The sequence below is a fragment of the Neofelis nebulosa genome, chromosome 2 (assembly GCF_028018385.1).
Source record: "Neofelis nebulosa isolate mNeoNeb1 chromosome 2, mNeoNeb1.pri, whole genome shotgun sequence".
Classification (NCBI taxonomy): domain Eukaryota; kingdom Metazoa; phylum Chordata; class Mammalia; order Carnivora; family Felidae; genus Neofelis; species Neofelis nebulosa.
Window position 1 is genome coordinate 122,871,321 of NC_080783.1, and position 12,627 is coordinate 122,883,947.

The 12,627-nt window shown below is 44.8% G+C and overlaps 1 protein-coding gene across 3 annotated transcripts in view; it reads right to left on the bottom strand.

Annotated features, from left to right (window-relative positions):
- The window catches only part of SLC22A15 (solute carrier family 22 member 15), an 83,313-nt gene that overhangs the window by 13,953 nt on the left and 56,733 nt on the right, over positions 1-12,627 (bottom strand). For all 3 annotated transcript variants that reach the window (XR_009257799.1, XM_058716103.1, XM_058716104.1), the window contains exons 7-8: positions 10,153-10,293; positions 7,722-7,807 (exon numbers count right to left, since the gene is read on the bottom strand). Coding sequence is in view for 2 of the 3 variants with exons in the window: in XM_058716103.1 (XP_058572086.1) it covers positions 7,722-7,807; positions 10,153-10,293 (227 nt within the window). In the remaining variant the exon portion in view is untranslated. The remainder of the gene's footprint in view (positions 1-7,721; positions 7,808-10,152; positions 10,294-12,627) is intronic.

Here is a 12,627-nt window from a genome sequence, read left to right on the forward strand (position 1 = left end):
GTCTCAAAAATAAATAAAACGTTAAAAAAAATTAAAAAAAATTGTTTGTTGCTAATATATAGAAATAAAAGGGTGTCACATGACTCTGAAACTCATTAATTTTAGTAGATTAAAAAATTTTTTTTTCAACGTTTTTTATTTATTTTTGGACAGAGAGAGACAGAGCATGAACGGGGGAGGGGCAGAGAGAGAGGGAGACACAGAATCGGAAACGGGCTCCAGGCTCCGAGCCATCAGCCCAGAGCCTGACGCGGGGCTCGAACTCACGGACCGCGAGATCGTGACCTGGCTGAAGTCGGACGCTTAACCGACTGCGCCACCCAGGCGCCCCTAATTTTAGTAGATTTTAATATTTCCTAGGATTTTCTATGGAGACGACCATGTACCCTTGTGAATAAAGACAGTTTTACTTCTTCCTTTCTAATTTGGATCCCTTTAATTTCTCTTTATTGGCTTATCGTATTCATTAGTAATTTCAGTACAATGTTCCATAGAAGTGATAAGAATGGACATCCTTGCCTTTGTCCTGGTCTTAGGGAACAAGTACTTAGCTTTTCACCATTAAATGCGATGTTGGCTGTAGGTTTCCCCCAGTGACCTTGATCAACTACCAGTTGGTTGATGGTTTTTGTAGTGAATGGATATTGAATTCTGACAAGTGCTTTTTTTACTTGTATTGAAATGATCATATGATTTTTTTTCTTTCAGCTTTTGAAGATGGTGAATAACACTGATTAGATTTTGAATGTCAAAATAACCCTGCACTGAGAGCATAAACCCTGCTTGGTCACGATGTATTACACTTCTTGAGCATTGCTGGATTCAATTTGCTAATATTTAGTTGAGGATTTTTGTCATCGATACTGACCTGCAGTTTTCTTGCAAGGTCTTTGGTTTTATATCAGGATAACTGCTGGCCTCAAAAATGAGGTTGGGGGAGTATTCCTCCCTTCTGTATTTTCTGGAAGAATATACAGGATTAGTATTATTTCTGCCTGGAATTCTGCCTGGAATTCTCTTACAGGAATGTTTTTACCTACAAATTAAATTTCTTTAATAGATAGAGGTCTATTCAGGTTATCTGCTTTTTTGAGTAGGATTTGGTAGTTTGTATCTTTGAAAGAATGGACCCACTTTGCCTAAGCTGGATTTACTGGCATAAAAATGTGTACAACATTCCTTATAGATGCCAACAGGTTCTACAGGTTCCCCTCTTTCATTCTTGATATTGCTGATGTGTGTCTTCTCTCTTTGGCTGGAGGTTTACTGACTTTATATATCCCAACAACCAGCTTTTGGTTTCGTTGATTTTTCTCTAGTATTTTCCAGTTTTATTTCATTGATATTTGTTATTAGTTCCTTTCTTCTCTTTGCATTGTGCTTAATTTGTCATTAAAAAAATTTTTTTAATGTTTATTTTTGAGAGAGAGAGTGCAAGCAGGGGAGGGGCAGAGAGAGAGGGAGACACAGAATCCGAAGCAGGCTCCAGGCTCTGAGCTGTCAGCAGGGACCATGAGATCATGACCTGAGCTGAATTCAGACGCTCAACCGACTGAGCCACCCAGGTGCTCCTGTCATTACTTTTTTTTTTTTTTATTATTTGCTTAAGAAAGAAACTCAGATCATTAATTTGAAAACTTTTCAACTAAATTTTTCTCTAAGCCCTGCTTTACTGCATCCCACAAACTTTGATACATTATAATTTTTGTTTAATTAAAAATATTTTCTAATTTCCTTTGCAATTTCCTTTCTTCTTTGACCCGTTTTTACAAGAATGTCTTTTAAAATCCAAATATCTGAGGATTTCCCTGGTATCTTCTGGTTACTGATTTCTAGCTTAATTCCATTCTCATCAAATAACTATTTTGGGGGAGCACCAGGGTGGCTCAGTCAGCTAAGTGTCTGACTGTTGATTTCAGCTCAGGTCATGATCTCACGGTTCATGAGTTCGAGCCCCACATCATGCTTTGTGCTGACAATGCAGAGCCTGCTTGGGATTCTCTCTCTCTCTCTCTCTCTCTCCCTCTCTCTCTGCCCCTCCCCAACTTGTGTTTCCTCTCAAAAATTTTTTTAAAAATAACTATTTTGGGAAGATTTCAATCCTTTTCAATTTTTGAAACTTGTTTTACGGCCCAAATGTGACCCTTCTTGGTAAACGTTCCATGCGCTTTTCAGATGGAATGCATGTTCTGCTGTATTTGGGTACAGTGTTCGACAAATGGCAGTTAGGTCATGTTCAAGTCTCCATATCCTTCAGCATTTTCTGTCTGATTTTTCTATCAGTGGTTGAGAGAGGGGTGGTGAAATATCCAACTATGATTTTGGATTTGTCTATTTATCCTTTCAGTTCTATCCAATTTCGCTTCCTGTATTCTGAATCTGTTATTAGATGCACACACAATCAGGACTATTACATCTTTTGATGAACACGCTTTCTCGTTACGTGTTTATAGCTTTCATCAAATGAGGAAAGTCTCTGACCGCCATTTCTGCAAATAATGTTTTCTTTACTTCCTCCTTCTTCGACTCCAATTACAAATACACGTTAGGCTTTGTGTTGCCCTATAACTCATTGATACCTTGTTAACTCTTCATTCAATTATTCTTTTCTGCTTCATTCTGCATGGTTTCTTTAGATATGTCTTTTTCACTGATCTTCTGTGGTTAATCTCATTCACTGGATTTGTTTTTCATATAACATATGCTTCATTTCTAGATGTCACACGATGTCTTTTTTTTTTTATCCTCTATTTCTCTGTTCATGATGATCATGCTTTTCCTCTATCTTCTTAAATGTGTGGAACATCTTGATAATAGCTGTTTTCAAGTTCTTGTCTCCTCATTCTATCATCTGGGTCATTTCTGGTTTTGTTTCTATCGATATGTTTCCTGGTTATAGGTGGTATTATCCTGCCTGGTAGTTTTGGCTGGATGCCATACACTGTGGATATGACGGCGCTGGATTTTACTGTCTTCCTTGACTGCTCTTTGTTCTGGGATGCTGTTACTTTGTTTTTCTTCTTTGTTTTTTGGGGGAGGCTTTTTTTTTTTGTAGGGGGGATGCTGTTACTTTGAATCATTTGATCCTTCTAAGATTTTTAAAGCACTTTGAGGACATGCAGAGAAGGCCTTTGGCGTAGGGCTACTTTGACCCAGGCCTCAGTGGTTTCCTCAAACTCCTGCACAAATCAGGAAGCAGCCTAAGACTCAGAGGCCCCTTCTGCAGATCTCTGGAGTTCATCCTCTGTGTATCTTACTCCCCTTCAGTCATTTTTCTAGCGAATTCTAGAAATCGTGGCCTCCCCAGGTTTTAATACTGTCTTCTCAGTTCAGTGCTGGGCTCCCCGTCCCTGCACCATGACTTGGACACCCTGGGTTAGGTCAGTCTTGGGGAGCACTTTGTTTCCTTCCCCTCGGGGATCACTGTCTTTCCTGGACAGCCTGCTGTCCAGTGTCTGAAAATCAGAGTTTTTTATATTTGTCTGGTTTTATGGCTATTTAACACAGGAGGATAGCTGGTCTCCATTCCTATCATGGTCCAAAGTTGAAGTCCCCATAGTGTTTTGCCGTGTCGATTCTCATATGGCACCTTCTGACTTTACTGTTGTTGCTTCTCTCTAATCACTCATCTTTCTCACCAGACTGTAAGCTCTTAGGGCCTAGGGACTAGGTCTTGTTTATGAATTGTGCCCTGAACGTGGCCAGCACAAGAGAAGTCAAGTGAATAGAATGGGCAGATCAAGATGGATAAAAGAAATGAGATAGAGAGGTGCTCAGAGTGGAGCACCTTGAAATGTTCCAACTATGAAACTTGTTTATCTGGTCGTGTGCTGTGACTTCCTAGTATTCAGACTCTGGCAGGACCGTAACTGCCAGGAACCAACCTCCTTGCCAATAAGAACCCAGTGTCGGTCAGTCTGACAATGCAGGTTCTTGAACCCTGGCCAATTCCCATCAGACTGTCTGCTGAAGAGTTAAGAACTGACTCTAATTAGGCAGCGTTAATTCTCTAAGACAAAAGTCTCACCATGTGCAATGAATACGCTGGCTGTAAAACTCCAAGATGGCAAATCAGCATTCCCCCAAAGGCACTGATTTTAGAATCAGAAAGATCTGAAATCTGAATCCTAGGTGTGCTGCTTACCTGCTGTGCAAACCTAGGTAAGTTGCTTGACCTATCTGAACTTTAGCTTCCTTATAAAATGGGGGTAATACCTAATATCTTCTCTAGATGAAGAGAACCCAGTATACAGTTAACCCTTAATAAATGATAGTATTGTAGGTTTAATTAGGATCCTTTAAGCAAAGATAGAAGTCAGGTAAAATGCATTAGTAGCCACCTGGTAACACTACCCCCAGGGAGAACATTTACTTGGAGGCCACCCAATGTGCAAATATGCACTGGGCAGGACACTTTGCCTAATAATTATAAACCACAGGCCGAGGGATGCCAAACAATCTGTTTTCTAGCTTACTGGCTGTTTCTTCTAGGGGTGTGCCTGTCCGTCTGTCTGTCTGTGCCTCAGACACAGAGAACCACAATCATACTCAGGTACTAAAAAACAGTTGGCAGGTACTGGGACACTTAAATTGGCTGGAAGAAGAGAGGGAATATATGTTTGGCGGGAAAAATTGAGGGGAAAATGGGTACAAAAAGTTCTGACAAGATGCTAATAAAATTTTTCAAACTACTAGGTGCCTTTCTTAATATATATTTATCAGAACTTCTGGAACAGGCAGCTTAAGGCTGAGCACTTTGAAAACACTGAGATTTACAAGAGGGCCATCGAAATATTTTAAGAAGTAAACAGGAAAGGTTCAAAGAACGTTTAGAGAACAAATGTTTTCAGCTCAAAGAAGAGAAGGTTCAGGAATAGTTAAGATGACTCCTGGCAAACACAGGAAGGATTATGCAAAAGAAGGGGGTGGCCACCTGTCCTCTCGCCCTAGTGATGAATAAAATGAAAAGAAATGGACTCAGTTGTGACAGAAGAGGCCCACTCTAATGGCTATTAAAAATAGAAACAATTTTCTAAGGGACAGTGTGAGATTTTTTTTCCCCTGGAAATCTTCAAAAATAGAGTAGACGTCCACTTTTCTAAGGATAACAGAGGTACCATGTTGGTGAGGCGCTTTCCCGGGGTCTGAAAGATTCCCTGCTATGCTGTTTCTTATTCACAGTCCACCAAGGGGCACAATCAACAAAGGGCTTGAGCTTTTCCTCTCTCTCTCTTTTTTTTAAATTTGTTTAATGTTTATTTATTATTTTTGAGAGCGAGAGCGAGAGAGAGAGACAGCATGAGTGGGGAAGGGGCAGAGAGAGAGGGAGACACAGAATCCGAAGCAGGCTCCAGGCTCTGAGCCGTCAGCGGCACAGAGCCCGACGCAGGGCTCGAACCCACTAACTGTGAGATCATGACCTGAGCCGAAGTTGGACGCTCAACCGACTGAGCCACCCAGGCGCCCGCCCCACTGAGCTTTTTCTCTCATAAGGGCCCTGAAGTGAGCAGAGAGTGGGGTGGGTCTGGATGGAGACCACACACCTGCTTTCACTTGGGTTTCTGTAGAAAGGGCCCCGTGCAGAGTGTCGGGGTGGGGGTTCCCTGGAGTGCACAGATAGGTGAGAGGGGGAAGGACATAAACTGGCCTGGCTGGCAGAGGTGTGAGAGGTGACAGGTGTGCTTAGAGCAACAAGGAAACATTTTTCTCTCCAAGGTGACAGATAGAACAATGGACTTTTAGAGATAGAAAGCAACTGAATTTCCAAGGTGTCTATGAAAAACAAAAGCTGAATCTAAAGCCACAATATGATGGTTTGAAACCACTACTGTCTGTCCCAGACCAACAGAACCGGGCACTTAATTCTACGAGCCCACGGCAGGGCAGCAGCTGAGGACGGTCTCCCTTTCCCGGCACTAGCAAAGGTAACAGTCTCCTTAGACAATAAAAAACAAGCAAACTTACTTCTCTAGTTTCTGCGATTCCATGAAAATCACTCTAAGGCTGGGTCAAATAACTGGGTCAAATCCACAGTCATGAACAAACTGCCCTCTGGATTCGAGGCACAGAACTTGATGTGACAACTGGCAGCATAGCAGGTGTCCTGGAGGGTTCCAGGACTAGAACACGAGGCTTTGGGGTCTGCAGTGGGGCACTGGTACAACTGAACCTCGAGGAGAAGCAATGGCCAAAGGTGCGTTTCATACGTGATTTGCTGTCAGGGAAGACATTCTCCAGCAGCCTTTCTAGTAGCTGTCAAACTCCAGTAGCTGTGAAACCGCCTCACAATGATTCCCACCTGAAGTAAAAGCTCCAGGATGGGGCTCCATTAAGATCCAAAAGCCCCCCCCCAAACAGGGCTTTTGCTGTACCGTATGCCCCCAGCAACACCGGGTTTGTTACGGCCCGCTCCTCATTGTTGAAAATGACTGCTCATGGGGCACCTGGGTGGCGCAGTCGGTTAAGCGTCCGACTTCAGCCAGGTCACGATCTCGCGGTCCGTGAGTTCGAGCCCCGTGTCAGGCTCTGGGCTGATGGCTCAGAGCCTGGAGCCTGTTTCCGCTTCTGTGTCTCCCTCTCTCTCTGCCCCTCCCCCGTTCATGCTCTGTCTCTCTCTGTCCCAAAAATAAATAAAAAAACGTTGAAAAAAAAAATTAAAAACAAAAAAAAAAGATCCAAAAGCCCCCCCCAAACAGGGCTTTTGCTATACCGTATGCCCCCAGCAGCACCGGGTTTGTTACGGCCCGCTCCTCATTGTTGAAAATGACTGCTCATGGGGCGCCTGGGTGGCTCAGTCGGTTAAACGTCCAACTTCAGCTCAGGTCATGATCTCACGGTTCATGAGTTCGAGCCCCACGTCGGGCTCTGGGCTGACAGCTCGGAGCCTGGAGCCTGCTTCAGATTCTGTGTCTCCCTCTCTCTGCCCCTCCCCAGCTTGCGCTCTGTCTCTCAAAAATAAATAAAATGTTAAAAAAAATTTTTTTTAAAAAAGAAAAGAAAATCACTACCCAAATCAGTTTTTTGACGTTTTAGCTAGTATGCCTCACATGTGTTAGTGCAAGGAAAAAAAAAAAAAAAGGTTGAGAACCATCACTCTTATACACTTTCTATAAAGGGAAAGAAATCAGGATGCCAAAGGGACCCTTTCCTTGCAGCTATGTTTGCACAGCCACAAATATATAAAAATGCCAAAGTTTCCTAAAGCTGTTTCGTTCACACTTTATATAAGAATGAGAAGATGTCAGGCATCACCAACCGTGAACACTACTCCTACTGTTGCTGCTGTTATCATCAGGGTGCCCTGGGAGTATGGATGGAGGTGCTGAGGGTGCCGTTGAGAACCAGCGTCTCTGACCTCTGATCTGTGATTGGCTGGAACGGGGAGTGCAATCTGTAACCCTGGATGGAGTTTCTCTCTGCAGAACTACATGGTCCTCCCCATCAGCAAATAAGCAACTCTAATACCAGCGTTGCAGCCCAGACGCCCCAGATGGTGGCTTAATTGCCCGCAAGAATTAATAGTGCACCTCTAAGCACATTATTCACCCAGAGAACAGTTTAGGCAATGGGCAAGATTCTGGCCCATTATGCTCCACACAATCGCTAAATAATATGCAATCATAGAAATGAAGCATGGCATATGGTAATCTCTCCACGATATTGGGATTCATTGTAATAAAAGCGCTGTTCAGAACCCTTATGTAGAAATATGAAAGGCTTACCTTTCTTTTCTGGAAGGAACATCACAATAAGACAAGCCAGTCCTCCTAGGCACAGAAATGCTGCTAAGGTCCGCTTCCGGCCACACCTAAACAATGGAAAGAAATGACACATTTCTCTTGGGGATCTTGTAAACGCATCTGCGGCTTCTCCTGAACCTCCTTCCTGAAACGTCCCCAGTGGCATTATATACGTTCGTCTTTGATCAAGGAATGGGTGGCAAATGGGACTGACCAGGACATAGAATATGTGACCATCACAATGCAAAGAACTAGCTGGATGGCAGCATCAAACGACGTGTGCAGGAGAAGAACAGAGAATCGCTCTGTTCCTGAGGGTTTGCTCTGTTCCGGGTGGTTCTGAATGCTTTCTGTCGAGCATTTTACTTAGTCCTCAAAATAAACCTATAAGGCATGTGCTGTGCCTTCCGTCTTCCAGAGAATGAAAATAAATAAAACATGGAGAACGGAATCTCCCAACTCACTTCCTTTCCTCGGTACTGAAATCTTGAGCACTTCAGATTTTATTTTATTTATTTAAAAAAAAATTTTTTTTAACATTGATCCATTTTTGAGAGATAGAGAGACAGAGCATGAGCAGGGGAAGGGCAGAGAGAGAGGGAGACACAGAATCCGAAGCAGGCTCCAGGCTCTGAGCTGTCAGCACAGAGCCGGATGTGGGGCTTGAACTCACAAACCGCGAGATCATGACCGAAGTCGGAAGCTTAACCGACTGAGCCACCCGGGCGCCCCAAACACTTCAAATTTTCAACACTGTAAAACAAGCCCCTCTCTCTTAAAAATGCAAACTGAAAATAATTTCTTGTTAGTACGTCAGAATCAAGTGAAATTTATGGCACGCTTTTATGAAGGGAAATCATTTTCAAAGTAGAGCTTGAGGCTTGGGCGAAAGACACTGGCGGTGACAAGCATCCCTTCACGAGGAGCCTATGACTCGCTAGGTCCCCTGCAGGACCTTCGGTAGCACCTGTAACTTTTCTGACAATTTTGCCAGGGAATTTTATAATCCCTAGTTTGAGGGTAAGTACGCTTACTGAGCTTGTTAAAGCCATAAAACTAACACGAGGCTAGGACCAGATTTGAATTCAGTGGCAGCAGCTGGGAGACAGGACAGGACATGGGTCCCCAGGTCACACTGTGCTTCATGTAACACCAGTACTGAACGCCCTTCAGTGGACAGGCACCACGCTAGGCAGGCAGTGGGGAGGCAAAGCCACACAGGGAACTCCCGTGGATGGCACCCTTCTAAACCTTCAGTCGTCCTTGGAGGTGCGCATGAGCAGCTGTGACAGCATAGAGGAGGGGCATCTGGCACACCAGAGGTGTTGGGGACGGATTTCTGAATTTGCAGCCTGACTCGGCTCTTGGACCAGCATTGACCGCAAGCTTGGTCACTAACAGAGAGGTCGGCAGAGACAACTGGGACCGCCCCCAGAGGAAGGGTTCCACTGAACAGAATCCAAACTTGCCCTTTGGAAGGTACTAAGCATGCCATTCATGACAACATCACCAAGGAATGCTGTTTTGCTTTGAGTGATGGTTTCTGGGTAGTGGGACAAGGCACGATCCAGCAGATTCCTGGTTTGTACAGAATGGGGTTTTCGGTTGTCCTGGTCAGGCGCTCAGGAACAGAAGTGACCCCAGGAAACTGAGGAAAAGGTACTTTGTCAAAGAGTTTTGAAAGGGCCTTGTAAAACTGCCCACTGACAATGAGAAGCAAAAGCAGGGTGTATTCCTCCCCTCAACAAAGTCGAGTGGGTCTTAAGAGGGAAGAAAAGTCTTTCCAGGCCCTCCAGTTCTATGCCTTGTGAAGGAATGTGCATGTGACAGGGGCTGGGTCCATGGAGTTCTATCTACACAGAGCCAATACTCCTATCTGTTGGGGCTAACAAATGACACACAGGCTACTCAAAAACCTTCTGGGGTGCCTGGGTGGCTTGGTCGGTTAAGCGTCCGACTTCAGCTCAGGTCATGATCTCACGGTCTGTGAGTTCAAGCCCCGCGTCGGGCTCTGTGTTGACAGCTCAGAGCCTGGAGCCTGTTTCAGATTCTGTGTCTCCCTCTCTCTCTGCCCCTCCCCTGTTCATGCTCTGTCTCTCTCTGTCTCAAAAATAAATAAACGTTAAAAAAAAAAATTAAAAAAAAAAAACCTTCTGGTGGTAGTGCATTTGGATTGAAAACCTACGTAAAAACTCACAAACATGAAACCCAAGACATGCCACCCTAAAAAATGAATTCTAACTGCATTTGGTCTGAGAATAAATCACCATCGAGTGCTTAACAGATACTAGCTGTGGACAAAGACAAAAATCTTTAAGTATTTATGGATATAAGAGCATGTGTATGTACGTATTCTACATAGTCCACTTCATACTCTAGACGAGTATAATGGAGTATACTGGAGTATACTCACCATTTTTGGTTAATCAAGTAGATGCAGATAGGGTAAGAAGGAATCTCTATGAGGCCAGACAGGGCCAGGTTGGCATAAATATTTCCGCCTAGATCACCTGCACTCAGAGTGAGGCCATAATACACCAAGCTGCACACAAACCTGCAGTTGGGGGTAAAAGACAAGAAGGACAACAGAACAAGTACATTAAGAATCTGCCGGGGAAGATTCGATCACTGGTTCAGTGTAATGCCACGTGTCGTAAGCAGTGAGCCTGATGTTCCCACTGACCTTCCTATCCCGATCGAAATTTTTACTAGGAAAAAATACAAACCTAAGGGGCCTTGGAAATTATCTGCGCTGCACTTGGATGCTCTCTAAAGCAAATGAGTGGCCAGCTGCCGAAAGAGCAAACACGCTGACCTTCCGTCAAGCATATCTGCATTTAATAGACGACAAGGACGATTCTTACTTTAATCCAGCAGTTACCGGAACCCTTGCCGTAGGTGACTGCTGGGTCAAAATGACTCTAGAGAAGAACTCCCGGGGGGGAAAGCCAAGAGAGGATGGTGTTGAGAACATGCACTGAGAAGCGACTGGAGTCGGTGGTGGTGGTGACCTGTATAGACCAGAAATGACTGGCACTGCACCCCCCTGACCAGGTTCTTGACCCCGCCCGACATTCAGCAGGCGTATGTGCTGTAGACACCCAGACAGGAAAGGGAAGACCAGGGGACAGCAGAGGAAGGACGCTTTAAAAAGCCACTAGTGGGGCGCCTGGGTGGCTCAGTCGGTTAAGCATCCGACTTCGGCTCAGGTCATGATCTCACGGTCCGTGGGTTCGAGCCCCGCATCGGGCTCTGTGCTGACAGCTCAGAGCCTGGAGTCTGCTTCAGATTCTGTGTCTCCTTCTCTCTGTGACCCTCCCCCATTCATGCTCTGTCTCTCTCTGTCTCAAAAATAAAGAAACGTTAAAAAAAAAATTAAAATAAATAAATAAATAAATAAATAAATAAAAAGCCACTAGTTTATTTCTGCATGCCGTTACTGTAATACATAGGGAGAGCCTCCTGGGTGGCAGGCACTGAGACAACCTCTCAAGGTCTGGGAACCGAGGAACCCAGGAGCTTTAGTGTTTATTTATTTTTGAGTCAGAGCATGCACAAGCAGGGAAGGGGCAGAGAGAGGGAGCCAGAGGGTCCAAAGCGGGCTCCATGCTGACAGCAGAGCCCTGATGCTGGGCTCGAACTCAGGAACCACGAGATCATGACCTGTGCCGAAGCCGGACGCCCAACTGAGCCACTGAGGCGTCCCAAGCCCAGAGGCTTTAAATACAAAGTACCATCCTGAAGCCCCAGGTTGAGGATTTCTCAGACAGAGTGAAGGAAATAATACAAACTTGTGTGCCTAGGAAACTGCATTATTAAAAATAAAACAGAACAGAACATACAAAAATAAAACCCTGAAACTAGGCTTAGTAGTCGATGAATGTTTCCTAACCATACGTTTCTATTAAATGTACTACAGGTTTTGGGAGCATATCAGTTTTTACATTTTTGCAATTCACTTTGACAGGTGTTTATTCCGGGGACGTTTCCATTTGCTTCCCTTTAATTTTCCTTAGAACAAATCCGATGAGCTGTGGCATGATGAGATCAAAAAGGAAAGGGAAAGCCTTCTTTCCATCTCTGCCAAAACAGCAAAGTGGGCCAAGCGCCCTGGGCTATTAAGAAGGGGCTGCAGTGGACAGGAGACGTGTGGGGGATGGGAAGAGGGGACCCTGGAGCTCGACTGCTTGGTGGGTCATCCCTTCCTGGCAAATGAGCCAGGGGTGCCAGCTACTTCACATTACCTCTCACTGGGCGAGCTGTCACTCGTGTTCTAAGGATGATGAGCAGTGTCGGAGCCAGGACGTCATGAGTAAGGATGCGAGGGGTCACTGAGTTGTCTGTGTTCCCTGCCCCCCAGAACCCTGTCTGTAAGCAGTAAGCTAAACAAATTTAAACCCATGCAGTTTTCTAAAGTATTTTTAAAATCCTTTGTACCTGCAGTAGATACCCTCCTCTGACAGGTGTATCTATCAGTGTGTTCACTCTGCATTTAAAATAGAAATCCCAGGGGCGCCTGGGTGGCTCAGTCAGTTAAGCATCCAGCTTTGGTCATGATCTCGCGGTTGGTGGGTTCGAGCCCCGCGTCGGGCTCCGTGCTGACAGCTCAGAGCCTAGAGCCTGTTTCAGATTCTGTGCCCCCCACCCTGGGCTCTCTGCCCCTCCCCACTTGTATTCTCTCTCACTCTCTCTGTCTCCCTCCCTCTCAAAAATAAACATTAAAAACTAATAAAAAATAAATAAATAAAATAGATATCCCGGTGAAGCAATTCCCACCATGGAAACACACATATGTATTTAAACCCAGTTGTGATGGCAGCAAGTCAGGCTCAAATAAAGCCCAGTTCAGGACACACGAGGCATCTGGTGCCCGCTCGTGGGGAGGGAG